General features: G+C 38.4%; 1 protein-coding gene across 2 annotated transcripts; it reads left to right on the forward strand.

Moving 5' to 3' along the window:
- Positions 1-462: 462 nt before the first annotated feature.
- On the forward strand, positions 463-22246 carry cables1 (Cdk5 and Abl enzyme substrate 1). Of its 2 annotated transcripts, XM_055033715.1 has the most exons (10): positions 463-1185; positions 10073-10144; positions 10227-10319; positions 12047-12124; positions 15485-15587; positions 17301-17457; positions 17551-17654; positions 18927-19033; positions 19156-19363; positions 20717-22246. In XM_055033715.1, the coding sequence occupies exons 1-10, from the start codon at positions 611-613 to the stop codon at positions 20855-20857; spliced, it is 1638 nt and encodes a 545-aa protein (XP_054889690.1). In that variant the 5' UTR covers positions 463-610; the 3' UTR covers positions 20858-22246. The 2 variants fall into 2 exon arrangements, with proteins under 2 accessions (XP_054889690.1, XP_054889691.1); XM_055033716.1 differs by lacking the exon at positions 12047-12124.
- Positions 22247-23151: the final 905 nt, after the last annotated feature.

Here is a 23151-nt window from a genome sequence, read left to right on the forward strand (position 1 = left end):
AACTGCATAGCATGTCAAGCAGATAGATGGCGCAGTTGCTCCAGAGATGCTGACTCGCACGTTTCAGAAAACGATCTATTTTCTAAAAACAAACTCAGCCAGGCCCCATTCTGCCAGCGCCCATTGATCACAGTGCAAACATCTGTACCTTGTCAGTATTAAGCAGGCAGGAGGTATATTTAATAAAGCCTGACTGCAAGAAATAGAAATTTTGATCACCTTTGTGTTGAAGATTTACTGTTTAAATGAGTGGAGATAAATTGTCAACGGAGCAGGAAAATCTATGTATCTGATCCATGCTTGGAAATATCCTGACAAAGTTTATGTAATTTTTGGCATGCTCTGTCAGAGAACAGAGAAGCTTCAGCAGTCAGGAAAAGGTAAAAAAAAGAAAGAAAGAAAAGAAAAAAAAACTGGACTTCCTCAAAGCTCATTGGTCCAGATTTTCCCTGTGCTGCCACAATACTGCACACACGTGACCTCCCTGTTTTCACCCAGTTAAACGCATGTACTTAAAAGACTGGCTCCTCCATTCACCCACACAAACACGATCAGAACAATATCCATGTCCACAAGGTAAGATCGACGCTCTGATCGCTGGGAGCGGACCATGGCGGCTGCCACGAGCAGCAACACATCCACAGCCACGCTTCAGCAGATAAAGCACCCCAGCATTGAGCATACACGGAAACGCATAGACCCAAGGAGGAGGCAGGCAGCGCTGTCCTTTCTCAGCAACATTTCTTTAGACGGCCGACCCGTGCAAGACGATGCGGACGATCAGAACCAGGAGGATAACTCGCTGGAAGCACGGACTAGACAGAGCCTGGTTTCTCTGGAGCGCTTCGGGGCGCACGGCGCTGCTGGCACCGCCGAGGCTGCAGCTGCCTCTGCGGCTGCCGCGGCAGCGACCACGGCCACCCAGGCACTGGCTTTAGCAACCCAGGCTCGGCTCGCCAGCTGGGGCAGCTGTGGGATGGGTTCCGCGGCTGCCCCGGCGGCTGCAGACACGGAGGGCGACGCTTTTATGCCCTCCACGTTCAACTCGCCTTTCTCCGCGGTCCCAGTGGCAACCAGAGGGAGGCTGCAGACTTACACTCAGGGAATCCTTCCTGCCGCCTACTCCAGGCAGTTCTCCCCGAGCTTAAGCCTGGAGGGCGGACAGCTAGAGCAGCAGAGGTCAAGGTAAATGTAAATTATGGCTTTTCTTCGCTGAGTGGTGTGTGGAGACATGCCCTGCAACACGCCTGGTATTTTGTTTTTCTTGTTAGCTTCCTACTTATTAATATTTTGCATTCTCACATTTCCAGTGTTTGTAATCCTTTTTAAGCAAAGCAACTGGTGTTTCTAACTTCTTAAGTGCCTTTGGATGAATGCATTGTCCCATTGCATGCTTTGTAAGAGTGGCTCAAGGTTGCATGGTTTGTAGTGATCCAGTTAAAATCAGCATCTACCCTGTTGCATGTTTTTGACATTACAATTCTCTCAATTCAGTTCAGGTCACTCGTGCAAGCTTTTCTATAACAATTTTTTTCTTAATTTTTCATAAATTTCCCCCTTGCTGGACACTGAAGTCGTCTTATGTAATATTCTCATTTACCATTCTGTGGTGTTTTGCGAAATGCACTGCAACCTGTCTGATAATATCTCTGTGAAAAGTTTCTTGATCATTTTTACTGAATGATGTTTCCAACTTGTAATACACACATGTGCAAAAAGGCACAAGCGTTCCCAAGGTTCCAAAAGCAGAATTTCATTTTTCGGGGTCCCGCCTAGACAGTCTCTCTGTCTGCCTTGACGGACGTCACCATCACATCTGCCTGATAGTTAAAACAGCATTTGTTTGCAAAATTTTCAAAACTTCCATTATAACAAATATTTTCATGTGTTGGAGCCAAAAAAAAAAACACAGAACCTATAAGTGACACAGTAGATATAAAAATAATGACCGGTCCAGCTTCAGTACAAGCCTTGTGAATCTTCGCCAAACTGTTGAATGTTTGGGGAAGATTCAACAGTTCTTTGCAATCGCGTCCCAGTTGTGGTTATCCATGCTCCTTTTGAACTTTTGCACCACACTTTTTCCTTCCATTTAACTTTACATTTCTTGAATAAAGCAGTCTGTGGACAGTCAACTTCTTCAGCAAAAACCTCTTGTGGTTTAATATTCAGGTGGCGGCTGTTTGTGATTATTATCTGCACAGTTGTCAAATCAGCTGTCATTTCTACCATTGTCTACACCAAAGCATACAATTTCTCTAATAACCTATTATTAATTCATTTTAAGTAATATTTTCATCATATATGACTTTTATGAGCATATTTTAGTTGTGGTTGTCCCATATTCACTATGTATATATATATCAATCAGCACGTCTGCAGCAGTCCTTTGTGCACCAGTTAATTCTTGACTGAATTAAATAATTTGTCTTGATAAGACAAAGTTAAGAAATAAAATGCGGATAAACTGCTTGCATTGCGTAAGCATTCACAAAAAAGAACTCCCAAGAAAAATGTCCCAATATCTCAGATGTCACTAACTTCCATGCTCGTAAACAGACACGTTCTAGTGAGATATGGTTTCATTCACAAACCTGATGTCAGCCTTCTGTGACAAGTTGAAAACACAGAAAACTCCCAACAAAGAGACATCAAGTTCCATTGGGGTTAAGATAAGTGGTGAAAAAGAAATGCTTTATTTCATAGGTTTCCATTTCGAGTTGGCTCTTTTGTAACCAAATTACAATGTCTTCTGACAGATCTTTTGAAACCGGATCAAACCCAAGGAATTTTCAGCAATTCTTGTTTCATTTCCTGCTTTTCCACATGAATGAATGAACATTCTGACCCGTTTCTGTGAAGATTTGGTACAGTCAGCCACTTCGAAAAGTTGCACTCAGTCCCAGGCAACACACTTGGCTTGGACACAACAAAGCACAGCAGGAGGAGAGTTCAGCTGCACTCCATGCAGGTGCAATCATGGCCATGACTCACCAAACTTCATTGGCTCCACAGGGAATCAGCTGGTTTCAGTTTTATTTTGTTCTCTTTTGCTTTCTGTGCTTCTTTCTTTTCACTGTGATTTTCTCTTCATGGAACTGACTTTAACAGCTTCGCACACATTTGCTTTTTGCTCTGTGTGACGTGAACATCCTGTAACTCTACACCCTTCTCCTACTCCACGTGTAGCAGGGGCTAGCCGTTTTATGCGCCTCTCTTATTTGCCCCCTTCTGTCTACTTTATGTTTGTGTTCGAGGACAGATTGAGGGAGGGTCTCGGCTGACCACAGAAGCAGGACAGATGTCAGTCCTGTAATGACTCTCAACCTGCTTTCAGCTCCTTTCTCCTCAGCTGTTTTTTTTTTTTCCATTCAGTGCCTCTCTGGCCAAACCCCCACCCCACCCATCTGGCTAAATACTCTCCACCCTCTGGTGTCTCTGCCACACTTCTTCAGGAAGCTCTGGTTTATGGTGAAACACTCAGTAAACTGTTATTTCCCCTTCTTGGCAGAGTGGAAGTTACACAAACTATCAGGCTGTAGTCTGAGGGGAAAATTTGCTTAAAACTCTAAATACCTAAACGTTCTGCAGTTGTTCTGACTCAGAAGGTGCTGCGAATGAGGAAACAAACACTCATGAAATAAATCGCTGTCAAAAGATGACTTTGAATAAGAATAGTCTTTCAGCTTGCAGTATTTACATTTTCATAATGTTTGTGCAGAGAACTGTGGAGGACAGAAGCTGCCAAAGTCTAGCGCTACTTTTTTTGACATAATTTTTGGTTCTATGCATTTTTAGTGGCTTGTGCAAATGGTGAGGACGGGAAAACTCTCTTTCAGGTTTTGATGTGGGCTGAGATTCTAACCAATGTACCACACTGCATGAATCTATTTTTACAAATCAGTGCAAGAAGCTGGAATTGAATTCCAGCAGGACAATTTATATTGTCTGAACACAATCTTTCTTCATGCATAATGAATATATGCAGTCAAGTAAGATGAATGATAATACCGAAATAAACTTACACCATTTGAAATAAGTTGAGAAGATGCAGGGAGAAAAGTTCATTTGTGTATATTCTAAAAGAAGCTTACAGTTGTTAATACTACATCAGACAATAATGATAACTACGCAAATATCTTTAAATCTGTGTTCTTAAATATTACTCCTCTAAAACCTCTGCCCTATATCTTAAAGATGTCCGGCTGATCTAATCTGGTACGTCATAGACAGGCTTCACTGGCAGCTAATGTTGCAGAGTCACTGTTATCAGGTGATATAACTAAAACACACAGGACACACATGATGTTAGGAAAAAAGTTGCATTCAATAAAGTTGTTGAATGTCTCAATCCATTCATCCTCCCATTCCCACTTGTTCTAGCAGGGGGGTGCCTATCTTCTGATGTACATCTGGTCACCAGACAATCACAGGGCAACAAAGCACACACACACACTAACACATTGAGGAGCATCATTTACATGAGTGTGATTGATGGCGCTAAGACCTTCCTCCTGGCATGATTGGTTGTTTCTTACCTGGAGCTGTGCAGTTCTGCGTAATGCTTTTTTTCACAGATCATTTGTTTCATGTTGTAGTGACAGTACAATAGTGACAATTTCAACAAATATATAAAAAAATGGATTTTTCTAAACATTAAATACTGCAGCTTTAATTAGTTTCAGAGTACTATGATCAATAATGGATTGTAAACCAGACTGAAGTTCTTCTACCTTCTTCAAAGAATACAGAATTTACGCTTATTGGAGTTGCACCTGCCTTTGAACTTTGTAGTAACCATATCATTTTTAAAAAGTGTAATCACCGTGACAAAATTGCCTGTAATCCTTTTATAGCTTGGTAAAAGACAACTAGAACACTTTTACAAGAACTACACTATTCATAAATTTGAACTTTAAATATCGATTGACAAAGATTAAGAAAACAAATTAAATCCCTGACCAGAAATCTCAGGATTGATAGTTGCCCATTTAGCCTATAAAAAATTTCCCAGTGTCCATTATGACCCCTACACCTTACTGAGTAATAACTTTTATTTGGGCTGAAACTAAATTTATGCTTACTTTTAAAAAAAATTCAAGGAAGAGACAAGATATTCTTCATGGAGACCTGCATCTTGGCCTTGTTGAGGAACCCTACAACTCTCACCCCGCAACAACCTCAGTTGCTCCATTAACAAATTCAGTATAAAGTTGCAAAACTTTGACTGCGTCCTGCTTTTGAAGGACATTCGCATAACAGGAATTCTAATGCCAGGAAATGAGTAACCTGCTGTGGGAGTTCGACCACGTTCTTCGGGTGCGTGAACAGACGAGTGCTCTCCACACAGTGCCGGGTTTGTTTTTCCCTGGGCAGCTGGTGGAAACATGACGAGAGGTCCCCGGCTGGGATAGGCAGGATGCCCATGCTCTCTGAGAGGCAGCCTGGCTCTGTATTTTCTGCTCTCCGCTTCCTCTCTCTGAGGAATTAGAGACACACTCTCCCTTCAGAGATTTTGGCCTCAAGTCCTGCTCCCATTCAGGAAGTCGCAGAGGCTCTGATGTGTCTCCAGAATAGATTCACCAAGAGGCCAGGGCCTTCTTCAAACCCTCAGAATCTAATGCGAAAATATGATGATTAACTTTAGGTTCTTTGCCCTCTTCAGTATATATTCATCATAAATCAGCGCACCAAGAACCAAACTTTAAAAATAGCATTGCCCATCTGGTGCTGTATGCTGGAGGTGTAGAACAATTATTGCTATTTGTCTTTTCCTCTGCCATCACACTCAGACAAAAGCTTCTCACATCTTGTTTTTAGTTTGTTCACACCAAACGGCAGTAATCCAGAAACTTGTACTTTCAATGATTTAACAAACTGGCTGGAAACAAGGGAGTATGAGCCAACATAATAGTCCGCTCGTGTTTTGTGTGATTAGGTCACATACCTCTGGTTATGAGGTTGATTGTTGCATGGTGAGGTCATGGTTGGCATAATCACAGAGTATATAAGAAGACTTTATTTTCCTTCAGAGAGTCTTGCAAGTCTGGGCTGTAAAACATATGGTCAGAATGTCCCCTAGGAGCTCAATATGAGACAGTGTAACAAGGTCCAGCATGTGTTTAACTATAAGCATTTTTTTTTTTTGAATGTGAGAATTATTGTAGTTTTTTTTTTTAAATCACCAATTCATTTCTCATAGTTGTGCTTTTTAACCATTTAGCTTTTACAATATTCCTCTTATTAAATAAATGCATGCTTTAACTTTATAAGTTTTTTTTACATTCTTAAAATTTTCTTTTCATAAAAAAAATAATTTGAGTTCATTCACAGATGCTGTTCTCTGAAAGTTTACTTCTCGATAAGTTTGTGCAAAAGCACAATTTGCACTTTAAGTAATCGCTAAGTGATTTAAATTTTTTTGACATATTTTACTATTTTATAAAATCAGCTTAATGTTTCCATCGCATGTTACTTTTTCCTGCCATTCTACTGTTCAGCTGAGTTCCAACATTTCACACATTTTGTAAACAAGTTCTTATTGTCGCCAGACTAATAACAACAACATGTCAATAATTTATTCAGCAAAATGTAGAAAAAATGTTCCCCTTTCACATGGTGTGAATCTCAAATAAAACTCTTAAGTAATTTTAACTACATGGTTCAGAACCAAGAAGATCCCCTCTGCTTCTCCACAGAACGTAAAAATTGGAGCCAGTATTTTTAAGATGGATGATCGACGATTTTTTTTCATTTTCATGTTTCTTATGCGTAAACATAAACACCTAGATGTCTTTTATTCATCCAACTGTGTTGGATGAATAAAATATTTTTTTCCCCTTGGCAGGGCCTTCTATGTATGAATAAATCCAGACCTTAACATTTACTTTTACTCTGTTGCAAAATGGAAGACCATGTCCTGTGGCAAGCTGCCAACAGGTCGTACGTGTGAAACCTTCTAATCTCCACTTTCAGCTCTCTGTTGTTTTAGAACTCTATGTTCACCTCCTGCTCACCACTGAGCAGGATTGGAAATCCCTCTTATGCACATTTTATTACAAGATCATTTCATTGCATTCATATCAGATTTGATGTGATGCTGCATGAATTGAGGTCATGTTTGGACAAAATTACCTTAGGCAACAATAACAGGGACTTTTTAAAAGAGACTGGAGGCTACAAGCCATTTTCAAACCAGTTAATGTCTAACTGAAAGGCTAGACACTGATTGTTCTGACCCTTGCTCTTAGAGTTGTGTTGAGAATGAATGAGTGGCCATGCTGTTTTTGTCTCCAGGATTTGTGCTGGCCAAGAAAACATCTTTTGCATTAAGAACACCAGCTGTTCATCCGCAGTGGTTGGATCAGAGTTCAAGTATAAAAACTGGAGTTGCGACAAAGCAAAGCAAACAGGAAACATCATGGTCGGCTTGCTAATAAATAGCTTTTCAAAGTTTTCTATTTACAGAGATTTGAGTTGGAAGTGGACAAAGTGTCTCACAGAAGAGACTATTTGTTGTAACCATTTCCTAACAAGATCGGTTTTGTCACTACAGTGCAAACATACAGACGGATTAAATCCAATCAGGCATTCCAATATGGTTTAATGTAATATTAAAGTCTACTTCAATCAGTCAAAAGTTACTCAATAAAAAAGCCGAAAAAGCATATTGTAACCTGTAATCGATCTACAAGATATTCAACATTATTGTTTAAAAACCAACCAATATCATGTTAGTTTGACAGTAAACTTTCATATGGGAAATTCACCTATTTGTCCTTATCTCTGTGTTACTGAGAGCAGCAAACCAGTCAGACAAACAGGGACAAAATTAGCTTTTTGTGCATGCAACAGATATTGCAAAATCTACTTAGAAGAAACATTTCCTTAATCAGACATTGATTAGTCCTGAGGCTGCAGGAATAAAAAGATAAAGGTTAATTCACCAAAGCAACAAACTGTGTAGAAATTGAGAAAATGTCACTGTTTAGTTACAAATGCATTGCAAAATGTCAAGCTAAGTATAATTTGAAATGGCTCCAGTGGCTTTTTGGAAGATTAGGCAATTCCATAATTAAAGTGATTCAGTGAAGGAAACCATGCCCCTGGAGGAAGGCTGCAGCCATGGATCATTACTTTGCCTTTTCGTGTCTGTGAGGAGGATGATTAAAGACTGGCCATAAATCACATGGCCAGTCTCCTTCCGCCCTGGGTCAGGGGTCAGGCCAGGCACTCTTCTATTATGACGCATAAGCAAAGCCCCAGTGGATGTCTCTTCAATTCTTTCTAGTTATTTGAACTTAGATTCAATAAAAAAAAAATTCAGAGCATTTTTTTTATTTATCAGAGATTGATGGTCTGTATTTTTTTTTTTTTTCTTTGCTCTGGATACCATCAAACACATTTATCTTGCACATTTATTAATTTCTGCTCCACTATTTCACATTTAGCTTTTCAGACAGGATCAGTTCCTCCCTGTTTTTTTCTAACCGAAGTCAGAAGAAAAATGTAGTATTTCAGTTCTTCAGGTCATTAATGGGTTAACTTCTCACTGTTTAAATCTTGGGGTGTTGTAAAACTTTTGAGTCAGACTAAATTGTTAGACAGCATTGTTTCTGTGACGCTAATCATGCAATTATAACCTAATTTTGGAACTGCTTTGGGATACTTAGATTTCACATGTGGGTTTTATTTTCTGAAACTGGCAGCTGATCACATACTAAAAGCATTGCAGCAGCAGAATTTAGTCAAGCAGCTAAAGTGTGAAATAAAGGCCATCTGTGACCAAATGTGTTACACAAAAGGCTTGTGGAGCCAGCTCGTTATCCTCTTAGCAGCTCTGATCCTGGGAAATACTATGTGCTCTTTATGAGACTGAGGAGATCACTGACCACTAAAGTATTTGGTGTTGATGTAACAGATAGTAGACATGATCGTTTGGCAATTAATCAACTGTCATTATTTATCTTTTACCTTTTTATGTGAGAGTTTAGTTGCATTCTGAACTATAACTTTTCAACAAAGACCTCTTTGTACTAACAGTAAACAATTAAAGGCATTTGCCTGGTTGTAGTTCTACCTTTGCTTTGTTTTTAGTTTAATTTTTTACAATATTTCTTAATGTAACTTTTATAAAAACATCAATTCTTCTGTCATTTTATATTTACCATCATTTGGTAACAGTTGGCTTGACTCTCCTAGATGTAGAAACTTGATGCTTAGATTCTGTCAACAAAAATACTTCTGCTCTTAAAGAGTGATGCAGAAAATGTGGTGTTGGGAAAACAAGGAGGAAGAACATTTGATAATAATTAATATTATGTTGTGGAAACAAACAATCATGTGTTTCCTTTATATCTTGGAGCCTTAGTTGAACACAAAGCCACCATCACATGTCAATATGCATTTATTGGTGCTAAGTGTTATGAACAGTCACGTTCAATATATTGGAATATTATTAGAAAATTAATTATTTCAGCAACTCATTTCTTTTTGTTCTTTTTAAGAGTTGGCTTCAATCTTTTAATTAGATTCTTTGGAACATATCCTAATTTGTGAAATGTGTGTTTTGTTTTTTGTTGAAAAAAATCAAAAGAAATGTAAAGACTCATCTGAGTTTGAGATGCATGATTTATAATATGTAGTTATTTGGTGAATGTTATGTTGACAACATAACTTCAATAAATAAACACATATTTGAACATTGTGACAGTTTTTCTTCTTAGGTCCCAGATTGTGAGTTGAAAATCTACCTACTGAAAAATAAAAGTATTATTTCTAGTTCAATAAGGTTTTCTTGAAAAGGTTGCTTCTTGCCGACAATTGATGTTTTGGGAATGTTTTTGTTTCTTAATTAGTTAGATCCTTGCTGCTTCTTTAGCTTCTAAAACATTTTGTGGTGCATTTAACATTGTTTGACCTTCAGTTAAGTTTCTTTGCTGTGTCAAATATTGATAGTCATTTTGCTGGAGATATTCCACAAAATCAAATTTGTTCTGTGTTAATACAATGGGGTAAATTTAATTCGCATCCTCTCAAGTTTAAGGTTGCGTTCTTCTGCTTGTTTTCACAGGAGGAGACTCATCTCTCAGCGCTCCTCGCTAGAAACTCTAGAAGACATTGAGGAAAATGCTCCTTTACGCAGGTACAAGCAGAAGTCCCCCCACATTAACTCAAGAAATGCCTTCCCCTTTTTCTTTCCTTGTTATATTTGTTTTGTATTTCAGATGTCGAACCCTATCGGGTTCACCCCGACCAAAGAGCTTCAAGAAGATCCACTTCATAAAGAACATGCGGCAACACGATATGCACAATGGAAGGTATGAAGTCAAACAGAGGCGTTATGACAGGCTGCCCCAGTCAATGAGGTGCAGCTTGGTCTTTTTCTCACATTACAGGCCCGGTCCATTCACAGCATGGTGCTCTGACTCTTAAACAAACAAAACTGGAAATCCCATCCGGTTGTTCATTTATGTAATCCAATGAACTTTTTTTTTCTTTTATCTTTATTTGATCGCTGTTAAATTGCACAATCTGTTTCACTGCTGAATGCTGAATCACATATTGGTATCACAGTTCTCTTAAGCATGTTTGCAGCACAGAAATCCTTCACATCAAACAAATTCTGCTGATCTTCAAACGATTACTGAATACACACTCAGTCATACTATTTCAGAGATTCAGTATTTTATTGCTGGTCAGGTTGTCTCATGAAGATTTGAGATCTAGTTGAATGTTGGTCTTTCATCCAAATAGACACAAGGTTGTGTTCTATTTTAGAGCATTACTGAACATTTGACTTATACAAAGGAAGAAATTTTGTCCACAGCTTGTTCGAAAAGATGGTGACTTTGTTTGTGTTTTTAAAGAAAAACTCATTCTTGCCCTCATATGCTTAGTATTAATTAATTTGCCAAAGAAGTTGGAAACTTGGTACTGGTGTTGTTTACGGACTGGATTTTATTTGATAGACTATCTATGAGAAGAAATTCTTGAAGAAGGATTTGACATGTTTTCAAAAGATTTGGTCAGCTTTGATGGGAACAATCAGTCATTGGAAAAATGCATCATGTTTCTTTCTAATTACTGACTTACCATATAAACTCTTTAAGCAACAATTTTGCTTTTCTGAAGAAGTTTTCTTTTTTTATTCTCATTTGTTTTTGTTACAGTCCTCATGTCTGACAATTTTCAGGGAAATGCTGTTTGTTGAAACCATCTATTAGTTGCATACAATGTAGTTAAAAAGCATTTTCTTCCTCTTACAGATTTTTGTTTTTACTTTTTTCTCACTTATATGATTCATCTTTTAATATCAGAAGAAGATAACTTGAGGAAACATAAAGCTGTTTTAAAACGTTGATTTTATTTATTCTGGGGGGAAAAGCTGTCCAATTCAGCTTGGATCGTTCTTGTCGGGACATTTCCAAATGTCCTGATCTGATTGCTGTTTCAATACTTTGGATTGGAATGAGACACCCTAGAACCAATAGGGACTTAAAGACACCTATTCTATAAAGAATATTTTGGAAAAGATTTCAGAATATAGTACATCATGCTGTTAAAAGCCCAGTGTTGGGGTAGCATCATCTGTTTTTGAGTCTCTAGCATTTTTCAGGTATAGCCATAAAACAGCTAGGTTAAAATGTCTTTGACATTTTCTGTATTGCATACACTCAGCAGGAGCTAACGTTTTCATTTTATGAACCGTTTGTTCTTGAATTATGTTTCAAGAAACTTAACAGCATTTCTCTGACTATGTCAGGTATGGGGTCTTTCTTTCAACAAACCATTTTTTTGCATCTGAAGATTTGTTGAATACTGTAAAACTGTAAGGTATTCTGTATTGGTTCTCATTAGAAGTGAAATATTGAGAACTAGTAGTGATGCGAAGCTTTTACACACGGCACATACTAAAGTTTCACAATGAAGGTTTTCAATCTTCTCTTTACTCTGATGTTTTACCTGTCATCTCTCTCCAACTTCAACCTGTGGATCTTCGCCAGATAGATGCTCATTAGCTTGTTCACCATTTTCTTTTTCATAGGATAGTCCTTGTCAGTGGCAGAAGATCCTTCTATAGTGTATTTTCTGTCCTGCCCTATCAAGATTGTAGCCAAGCAGGGTATGTATCAGACGGCATGCCGTACTTTTTATGACTCCGCCCACCCTGTGCTCCCTCTTTCCTTTTTCCCCCCATACTTCTCCTTTGTCGATACGCTCTATCTTCAAAGCTTGTTTTTGGCCGATGCATTTTTTTTTATCATGATGGTGTCATAAATACAAAGTGGGCTGAAAATGGCTTCAAGGGCTTAATTGTGTGCATACATGTGTAAGTATTAATAGACTAGATAGCTTTTCTGCTTGTTGCCTCTGTTGCTTTTTGTCATAATTGCTCTGGTGGCTTGTGGGCTCTCATCCTTTCCCCCCCACACATTATTTTTGTCCATAGCTGGCTTTGCTGTCCATTCTGTTTACTATTCCTGGGGTAATAGCTCCTCTTAGCTATCATCTTTTTAAGCTTGAAACAATAATACTGCATTACTAGTTGGCTTAATTCTAAGTCATGCTTTTGTGTTTCTTCTCTACCAATTGTACAGATCTCCTCTATATAGAAGAGCTGATTTCTAGTCAGCACATTTCTGTTTTTAGAATTCAATATAAAGGGGTTCTGCCTGGTTTGCATAGAGATCAGCTGTATTGCAAAACTGGTCCTGATCCCTATCTGGTGACACGGTTTAGAGGAAGCGGAAAGGGAAACAGGGCAGGTAAACAACCGAGAATACAATGCACAGAAAGAAAAGCTCCATGTTGAGGTTTAGTGCAGAGCACAACAGGCTCAGAGTATTTGTGGAATGCCCTAAGCCAACCAGTCAGTGTGGGGTCAAAGGTTAATAAGCCCCCTCTGCTCTGTCAGAGTGCACGTTTGCCTGCTTTTTGAAGCATATTGGCAGTTTTCAGTTAGACATCTGCAGCTTGTTTTGTGCTGAAGAGAATTGCATCAGACAACTCAGTTGAAACTGTTGACTGAGATTTAACAGTAACCCATCTTCTCTGAATATTTGCTTTCATGTTGCGGTACGAATGAACTCCAAAAAGAGCTCTACTGAAGATCAGCATGTCCTTCTCACATTTAAGTTCTTACCATAAATTTTATTATTTTATTCACTCTTTTAATTCACCCGTTTAAGCTTGCATCTGTGTATCGTAGAAAAGCCATATTGAAATCATTGATTTATGCACTAAAATTGTACTGACATAATTTTTGCTAGTGTACAAAAAAATTTATGCTATGTGTCGAAAAAAATCATTTAGCTCTAAAACAGTTGAAATGGTTGTTTTTAAATATAGTTATTTAGGCTTTTGCAGGGAAACATCATCTTGGTACATCAGAGTTCTAAAGTTCTGGTTGCAAAAATCTACTGTTCCTTGGGTCGAAAGACAGACGGTGCCGGAAGAACAAGAGCTGTCTCTGGCTGTATGTGCATCTTCTCTGAATATTTGCTTTCATGTTGCCCTCCCCAATCACTTTGCTGCACACTGTTCATCAGGTGGCTGAAAAAGAGCTTCAAAACTTCTCCTTCTCTTACAGCAACAAAACCATTTCAAAATCAACTGTTTACACGAACAGTCAATTAAATTATAGATAAAATTACAGCAGTACAACTACTTTGCTATATAATTTTAGTATTGCCTTTCTGCTAGTAGATCATGTTAAACATTTTGATTAAAATGTTTTGTGTCAATGCTATGAAAGGTAGTTTTTTTTTTTGTTTTTTTTTTAAGTTTTCTTTCTATCTAAGGAAGTCCAGACCATTTGCCCAAGACATTGACTTGGCCACAACCCCCGTTCTGGCAGGATTTACAAGCCCCTGCTTAGATGAGATAGGTTGCTTGTAACGGTCTGCATTTGGGGAAAATGATGGCAGAACATACAAAACTGAACTCGCCGCCTTAGATCAAGAGTCCATCTGTTCTTATAGGAAAATGACGAGTAAATAAACGTCAAGTTTTAGGTTGAGCTGAGGGAAATCAAATAACCACATATTCTGCATCATGTTTTTATGCTCTGGGTCGTTGGGCTGTACTGTTGGTTGTGGGCTGTGGTGGAAATGTAATCCTATGTAAAAGCCTTAAACTTATTCAGATGTTGGCAATAAATGCTCTTACAGGTAAAGTTGAAGAAGCTCAAATCTCCTGTACTTGGTGTTGTGACCGCTCTATATGACAGTTTGTAAAGTGTTTATTGAAATATCTAATAGTTAGAGCTGTTTATTACGTTTCTTGTGATTTCACTTATTTTAAAGCTTGCTTTGACATAAGAACTGAAACACTAACAAACAGATTACATAAAGCCTGAGATTTATGCATATTGCTGAATAACTTTTTCTTCTCATTAATTCATTGTTCATTTTCAGAATAACAAAAGAGAAACTTTTCTATTTTTCATCTTTGTTCTTTAAATGTTCTTGCTTGTATCCATCAATCTTTTTCCACATTTCTTTGTTATTATTTGGTTAAAGCTGCCATGCTGCAGTGGGATCTCCTTTCCTGCGACGTGTCAACATTGTGCCTTGCCCTGCTTGTCTGTCTGATAACACAGTTTTTATTGCAACTGATTAGATGCCATGTGTCGCCAAAACACAGGATTTATATGTGTGCATAAGGATACAGAGTTAAACAGAAAACAAGACTGAACCAGGGACGATAAGGGTTCAGAAGACAATCAGGATGGTGTTGGCACGTGTCTTTGGCTGTGCATTTGTGCTTAACATAAGAGAAAAATGAATTTGGCTGTAGCCATGGGTTGTTTGTTTGCTTTGGATACTAAAAGTAAGAGTGATTTATTGCCTAGTTACTAAGCTACTTTTTATTAGTTTGCAATCGAACAACTTACTTGGAAATAACAAAAAATATATTTATTGAAAAGACTGCAATGAATTTTCTATAAATAGTTAATTATTTTAAGCCCAGTAAAACAAATGTTTGTTCCACTGGTGTGTGGCCAGAAAACAAGTATTTACAGACATCACTATGGGTATTGTGTGTTGTGCACAATCTTTTCACAGAAATATTTAGCTTATTCAGCATGTGCATAGTCTCAACCTGCCCACACATTGCCCCACTGACACACATTGGGCTCTGCAGCCATCTGTTTTAGGACACACTCCCACATCAGTATGGCATCTCAGACTTGGGTGAGGCAGCGCTGACAGAGTTTGGCTTAGTTTTCTCCTCCATCCTGCCTCCCCAGGGCACAATTTATTTAACAGTGCTCCGAAAAGCTCCTGAAAACACGAGCCGTTAACGGAAACTAGGCCAGCCAATGAGAGCAGATCGATTCTGGGTCTGTTTGTGTAAAGCAGAAGTGTGTATGGAAGATGAGATGGAGCAGGGCTAAAACAAGAGGGAGGGAGTGTGGGGGTTGGATGAAGCTGCAGCACGATTTGTTTGGTGAGAGCTCTAAAACTCTTGTGCTCACTAGGGACATAAGGGCGGAAGGGCGTCAGCGTCACCCGTCAGGAGGCGTAAGTGCCAAGGAAATGGTGATTGGACTGGAGGGAGTGGAGTTGGGAGCAGATGGAAAGGTGAGAAACCAGCAAAGATCTGCGAAGATTAAACTTGTCTTCTTGACTTGGATTTGAAGGTATGGAATATTTTGAAAAGCTTTCATACACCTTACATTTTTTTACACTTTGTCACCTTACAACCATAATAATTTTATTGGGATCCTGAGTTATAGACCAACACGAAGTATTTTAAAATTGTGAAGTGGAAAGAAAATGATTCATGGTTTTTAAAAAATGTTCTCTGTACGTTGCGTCTATATTCAGCCTGCTTCTAATAAAATCTACCTGACAGGACATCATTAGCTGCTCACTCCACAAATATGACTTTCAAGACAAAGCCGTTGTTGAAACATAGACTTATTGGCAGAAAGTGATTGAAGTCTGGCACAAGCCATATACAGGACACAACGAACATGTAGAAGGAAGTGCTTTGGTCTGCCTAGACCAGAGTTAAATTTCATTCCATAAACTGTTTGTTTATGGAATGAAAACTCCTCAGCTCATAAAACTATTCATCACCACCATGTTTCTCTAAAAACATGGTGGCTGCATCATGGTGTGAAACTGCCTTTTCTTCAAAAGGGTGAGGGAAGCTTCTCTGAGTTTTTGGGACGATGAGTGGACGAATACGCGTCAGAGGCTGTAAAAGACTTGAGACTGAGACAAAAGTTAAACTTTTAGAAAAACTTTGACAGCTGAGGTTTAGATCAAGGACTTCAAAGAAACACAGGTCCTCCAGGAGCTTGATGTCCTGCAGGAATGAGATCCAACTCAGAATCTATGGCACCACTTAAAAAAATGCTTTTAAGACGATGTCCATCGAATCTGACAGAGCTTGTGCTATTTTACACAGAAAAATTAGCAGAAATCTTCTTTATCGAGATGAGCAAAAGCCCAGCGCACTTTGAGCTGTAATTGCTGCTCAAGTTTCTTTTCTGAAGTATTGCCTCAGGGGAGGTTATCACAAATATATGAAATACTTCTTCAGATATGTATTTGACTTGGTTGAAAAAAAAACCCCCAAATATAAATCATGTATCCTTCTCTTTGGTCTATCACAAGTACAAAATAATAAAAAAAAGTTATTTCAGTTTGTGGTTGTAAATAAACAAAATGTGAAAAAGTTTAGATGTTATGGATCCGCTTGTAGGATGCTTCATATAGATATTTTAAATAAATCAACTAGCTCCCCAGACATACTAATGTAAAGGCAGTTGTAAATGGGATGAAAACATTTCGGGACAAACTGTAAATAAGCATGTTATTCTTTTTGATTCTGTATTATGTTGCATCATACGCATATCAATGTATGCAATATCAAATGTATCTACTGTATATCAAAAAGTGATGTGCAAAATATTGCTTAAATATTTTACATATTGTTTAAGCAATATGCACATTCAAAAATCCACTGTATTGGATCCTGGATCATAAATATCTACTGTAGAAATCATAAAATAAGGTTTTGTCATGTGTGGCATTTCAGGCACACTGCTGTTAGTCTGAAGAAGGTTTGTGGGACCAAAACATCAAGCTTATAGTATCAATATGGGAGCTTGATCTGCTGTGCCCATCTATTTTGATTATTTCTATGTTTGCTTATTTTTTCTCTACAGCACTGAAAGCAAATTTCTCTGGTATTGAAATCGGCTGGGATGTCTGGAGTTTATCATTCCACCTCAGAAACCTTTTGGTATTTTATTATTCAGATAAACGCTCTTTTGTTTGCAGACTGTTTCGTACACCCAGTTCTTGTATCCCACCAACGTTCTGGGCGGTCGAAGGAACACCATTGACTCCACCTCGTCCTTCTCTCAGTCTCGAAACGCGAGCCACCGCAGCCTCAGTCTGGGCAGAGCCAACAGCAACCAGAGCAGCTTGGACACAGGCGAGTGAACTTAGACTCTTCTTAAAGGAAGCCGTTCACACGCAAACTCCAGCTTTAAGCTCATGTTGTTTTGTTTGTTGGTCCTCACTGCAGGGAATGACTTTGGAGACTTTCGCGAGTATGACCCCAACCTGCTGGATGACCCACAGTGGCCCTGTGGAAAGCACAAGAGAGTGCTCATCTTTCCCTCTTACATGGTGAGGCGATACTGCCTCTAATGCAGCACTACAAGCAGCAGCAGCAGCAACAACAGCCTCTGAGCGGGTTGGGAAGTTTGTTTTCATTCAAAACAAATAGGAAGAGGCTCGTCTCCGCTTCGACACGTAGCCTCAGTATTCCACTGCAGTTATTTTTTGACCTTTTGTGCTCAGCATGCCCTATCTTCACCAGGAAGAATAACACCGGAAATATTTGTCTGCAGTTTGTTCCTAAAAAACAATTTAAAGTATCAGCTTTTTTTGGAATATTTTCAGACAATTTCTAATCATCAAGGCCAGTGATTCTGTTTCCCACCCAAAGGCATGCAGTAAATAGAACATTTTATCTCTGCTATTGTTTAGCAGCTTTCAAAACTAGATCATCTCCGTTTTTCTCATAAAAGAGCGGATGTTTTATTGTGGAAAAGGGAATAGAGGACTAAACTCCCTCCTTATATTGTCCTACTTTCCATATTTTTTTCCTCTGACTTGCTGAAATGAACAACAAGGACTGATATAATTATAATGTTAGTCAGGGCCAGTCTCTCTTCTTTCGATAGCAAAAGCCAGCGTCCAACAACAATGGCTATTGTGTTTACTACTGGAATGGAACAAGAGCATTCTCTGTGTTTCAAGAGCATGGGGTACTTCGTAGAGAAGCGTGGTTGTAGTTCTTAATAGATGTACGATTAAAAACAAAAGTACAGAGATTAGAGGAGGACTGAATTATGTGTAAAGTAAATGGTTGCTGAAGAATTTCTAGTTTATCAATTTTAGGCAACACAACTTATAGAAACCCAAAATCATTATTTGTAAAAATAAATAAATAAAAATTTATATTTTCCTTTAACTATATAATTTTGCATTTAATTGTTTGTCTACAACAAAAAATTCCAATATCTAAGTTTGTGACTGCAATGTGACAAAAAGTAATGATAAAAAAAAAAAAGGTGGAGGTAGTGGCACTTTTGCACTGCATTATTCATTATATCAAAGATTTAGCAGCTGGTGTAACCTGTTGTTTTATTGACAAGACTTAGCAAATAAAACAAGGTTCTTATCAACAAACTGAAGCATTCACCTGCTCATTGGTTCTCTCACATTTTTAAAACATCAGTGTCCCAGATTGTCTTTTAAGTGTCCTGGGTAAAACCAGTGTCCAGAGAGATTCTTCATCAGATTTTGAAATCCAACACGTACACATGAGTACATTAAGTTATCCACAAAGATCGCTGGTGACACTGTCTCTGTTTCTTTTCTTTGGCCTTCCAGACCACGGTCATCGAATACGTCAAGCCCTTTGACCTGAAGAAGGACATGAACGAGACCTTCAAGGAGAAATTCCCCCACATTCGTCTCACTCTAAGCAAGATACGGAGGTAAACCAACCAGATTGTCAAGAATTTAAGCTTTCTTTTCTTTTTGCATTTGAAGTTAAATTAGCATGAGGCAGTATTGGCTTTTTATCCTCTTCTTACTCCAAACTTAAACTTTTTCACAGCTTGAAAAGAGAGATAAAAAAACTGGCCCAGGACGAATGCGGGTACGAGGAGCCGACTGTGGCCATGGCTTTCGTCTACTTCGAAAAACTCGTTCTTCAAGGCAAGCTGAACAAACAAAACCGCAAACTGTGCGCTGGAGCCTGCGTCCTCCTGGCAGCCAAGATTGGCGGTGATCTTAAGAAGCACGAGGTCAAGCATCTTATCGATGTAGGTCTTCTCGTCCACACAACCAGCAAACAAATATTTTCAGTTTCTCATGTAGAGATCCTTTAATAGGGGACAGGTTCAGACTTCTAAAAATAATTATAAAGTCAGCTGAGGTGGCTTTTTAGTGCATTCAGTTGCATCACCAGTTGCAGGCTGGTTAATGAGAGAAATCAAGCTAAAGCAGGAGCTAACATGTACAGGCAGATACAGCTGAGGGAAGAGCAAAAATTACTCACTGATTTATTTGGTGAAATAAGTCTAAAGGGGTAAATGTAAGGATGTTCATATGTTTGCTCATAAAGCTCAAGCAGAAAAGGAACAGAAACATCATTTGGTTTTATACATTTTGAGGAAAAATACTGATGGATGTATGTCAGCCAAGGTGTTTCTGAACGTTCTCCAGCTTAGCAGAAGTGACCAGTTTGCTGCAAGACGTACATTTGCAATTTTAACCCAGCTAAGCAGCGCACAAACAGGAAGAATTAAAATGAGAGGTTTTAAAGATGAGTTTCGCATGTGAACATTTTTAATATGAAAGTCCCCGTTGAACTTTATCACATTTTATCATTTTATGAACTAGATTACGGGTGCCAAACTTCAGTCATCGAGGGCAGGTGTCCTAGAACTGAATCCAATAATGAGGTCATCAGCAGGACTCTGAGTAAACTTGGTGGATTCAGTTTAAAGTTGCAGGACCAAACTCCTGGGAGTTTTGATTAGAAACCATTGCTACACGCCATCACAAAGTAGTACACAATTGTGGAGTTGAATGAATTCATGGCTTTCAAAATTCTTACAAATAACATATTTACAATACATTTGATTCTTTTTTTTCCTGTTGGCTGAAAAAAAAAAATGGACATACTATTAAAAGAATGTGTTTTACATATCTAAGGTCTGAACTTTCAATGTTGTTGCACTTTGATTCAATACAACCTTTTAATGCTTATTGGAAATGTTTATTAACAGCTTTCTGGAATTAAAATACTGATTATTTATTGATTTGTCAATATAGCACATCTCAGCAGCAATGCATTTCAAAATGCTTTAAGTCATAAAAACACAAAAATACAAAGTTATGGAACACACAGTCAACAATTGAACATACATTCATTGATTAATGTGTCATTGATTGTGTTTCAAAAGCAATTCTAAACAGGTAGGTTTTTAATATAGATTTAATCTAAGACAGTAGATAGATCCATAATAAAATTGGAACAAGCACAGCTGCAAATCTCCCACCTAAACTGACAGACTGGTGAGGACAGCAATAATGAGAGAAGCCATGGAAATGCTGGAGGAGCTGCAGAGATCCACAACTTGAGTGTCCTCTCATGCGAATTCTCTCTGCAGAAACTGGAGGAGCGATTCCGGGTGAACCGCAGAGAGCTGATAGCGTTCGAGTTTCCCGTCTTGGTTGCACTGGAGTTCAACTTGCACCTGCCCGAACACGAGATCATGCCTCACTACAGACGCCTGCTGCAGACCTCTTAGCATTGGTAAACCATCAGGAGGACAGCAGCTGGGTTCTCCTGATTCACCCCCTGCCCCCTCCCAACCTGCCAGGATTCATCCTCCTCCTCCTTTGATCACTACAGATGAAACCTTTCTATTATCTCATTTCACTATGATTTGCCAAAAAGACTTATTTTTATTTTTTGATATTTACTATCACTACATGGACTTCTTACCAGTTTGTATCTCATCTGCTTTACTTCAAGTACATTTTCTCTTGTTGATTAGGCGAACATTTTTTTTTTTAATATTGTTTTGCTTCTTCATAAATCTTGTCTTACCTCTTCAGCAGCATTAAAATATCAAACAGAAGCCTTTTTTTAAAGCTGCTGTTTCTACCAGGACTGTTATTCCTCGGAAGTGACTCATCTTTTTGCAAGTGTTTGTAATGAAAGTGCACTTTTTGGCATACCATAAGATTTTTTTTACCCATCTTGGGAACTAACCCAGAAGAACAATAAGCTAAACATGTGTAATTTAATTGGACCTTTGATCCTGTCAGAACACTTTCTAGCCAGAGAAATCTGCATGGACATTTCTTAGTATTTGTACACAGGCAAAGAAGATGCAGCCTCTTTTCCCTTCAGATCGTTTTCTACCACTTAAATGTTTGCTACGGACTCCCTGAGGCCAGACACGCTTTTATCGGTGTCAGATTTCCTGTGCTCTATGTTAGAGTGTATTGCTGGCACATTTACGGTGCTTTGTTGCGGGAGCTGTTAACGCGTGCTAAAAATGCCATTAACCAGCAGACAGGGCTGGCAGTGGTCTGCTCGGACGTGGAGGGGGAAGCGTTACGATGCAAATATATCTTCTCTGCTGAAGTGTCCTTGAACAAGACACCAGGGTTCCTATGGGCAAAAAGAGTTGTTTGTTTTTAGACCACCGATGACCTCTGTGAGGAATCCGTTTAAAACAAGCGCCCTGGCAGGGAGCGCAGAAAAGTCAGATCAAACATTTGCTTTAACTTGAATGTGTTGCTTTGAAACGTGCAGCTTCTTAATCCGTTTTTAATCAACTTCAGCTGTGTAACAATTACTTTTACTCATCTGTTCTTAATAAGTCTTTAAAATGTCTCATGCACTACCAGAGAGGTCACTGCATTAGAAGTGTAAACTAAAATCTCCTTTTTGGTGCTGCTATACAGATAGATGGTGTTTCGAGGTGTAGTGATCATAAAAGTGATTTTCATCAGAGAAAGATTGATTGTGTTGTTTTTAAAGTAAAAGAAAAAGGCTTCTTTCTGTCTGCAAGCCCAAAGATACTGTTGTATGATGCACTCAGCGTACTCTGTGAGTAAAGACTTATGGGTGACAAGCTTAGCCTGTTTGTTTGTAAATAAAATCTTCTTTGCTTGTTCAATCTGAACTAGACTCTTTTTTTGTGCTCATTTTACTAAAAAAAAAAAGAATGTTTTTATGATTGTTTTATTTTTTTGTCAGGAATTATATATAATTGAAACAATGAAATGCTGTCAGAAGTAAGTTGACCATCACTGGAAAGTTGTCAAACTATTTTAGAAATATGGGATGTTCCATTCATTTCAATATAGCCCAAGATGATCACAAAAAGCTTAATGTTTCATGAATTATACCAAAAGACCATAGTCATAATGTCCTGAATGAACAGAATGTGGGAAACGCTACGCAGTACGCAGAAATAGATATGCTGTAAAAAAAGTGGATATGAATAAATCAAATATACTTTATGGTCTTACAAAATTTTGTGTGGCAGAAAAATAACTTCTCTCTGAGCGCAACATCCCAAGCTGTGAAGCACTGTGGTGATACCATCGCGCTGCAAGAATGCTTCTCTTCAGTGGGGACTGAAGCTCATCATTAGGCAGGTAAATATGAAACCATACTAAATTGAATATTTCTGGATACAGATGGAAGTTCATCCAACATATTTATATAAATATGTGTATAATAACTTTATGCATCATGTTTTTTGCAAACAACAGGAAACTATTTCAGCCTGTAGATGTGTATAGGTTACAGAGACATACACCAAAACACTTGCAGGGTTCTTAACCATAATAAAGTTTTTTTTAAAAAAGCTTGAAAGTCTTTTTGAATTGTATGAATCCTTCTGCATGGAGATGGTATGTTGTCACTGTACATGTGTGGGTTCTCCCTGGGAACTTCCAAAATAAACATGTTAGCTTAGCTGGTCATTCTAAATAGCCCTTAAATCTTAATGCGCACAAGCTTGGAAACCTTTCTATGTGTTGCTCTGTACAGGTACAGAGCATGGATGTATAATTTGCCTTC

This window comes from Poeciliopsis prolifica, unplaced genomic scaffold, assembly GCF_027474105.1.
Source record: "Poeciliopsis prolifica strain line A6 unplaced genomic scaffold, Auburn_PproV2 SCAFFOLD008, whole genome shotgun sequence".
NCBI lineage: Eukaryota > Metazoa > Chordata > Actinopteri > Cyprinodontiformes > Poeciliidae > Poeciliopsis > Poeciliopsis prolifica.

Bases quoted from the DNA above. Each gene is read 5' to 3' on its own strand.
- cables1 (XM_055033715.1), top strand. From the start codon at position 611: ATGGCGGCTGCCACGAGCAGCAACACATCCACAGCCACGCTTCAGCAG. The intron at 1,186-10,072 runs GTAAATGTAAAT...TTGTTTTCACAG, and splicing joins CTAGAGCAGCAGAGGTCAAG to GAGGAGACTCATCTCTCAGC. The intron at 17,458-17,550 runs GCGAGTGAACTT...TCCTCACTGCAG, and splicing joins CCAGAGCAGCTTGGACACAG to GGAATGACTTTGGAGACTTT.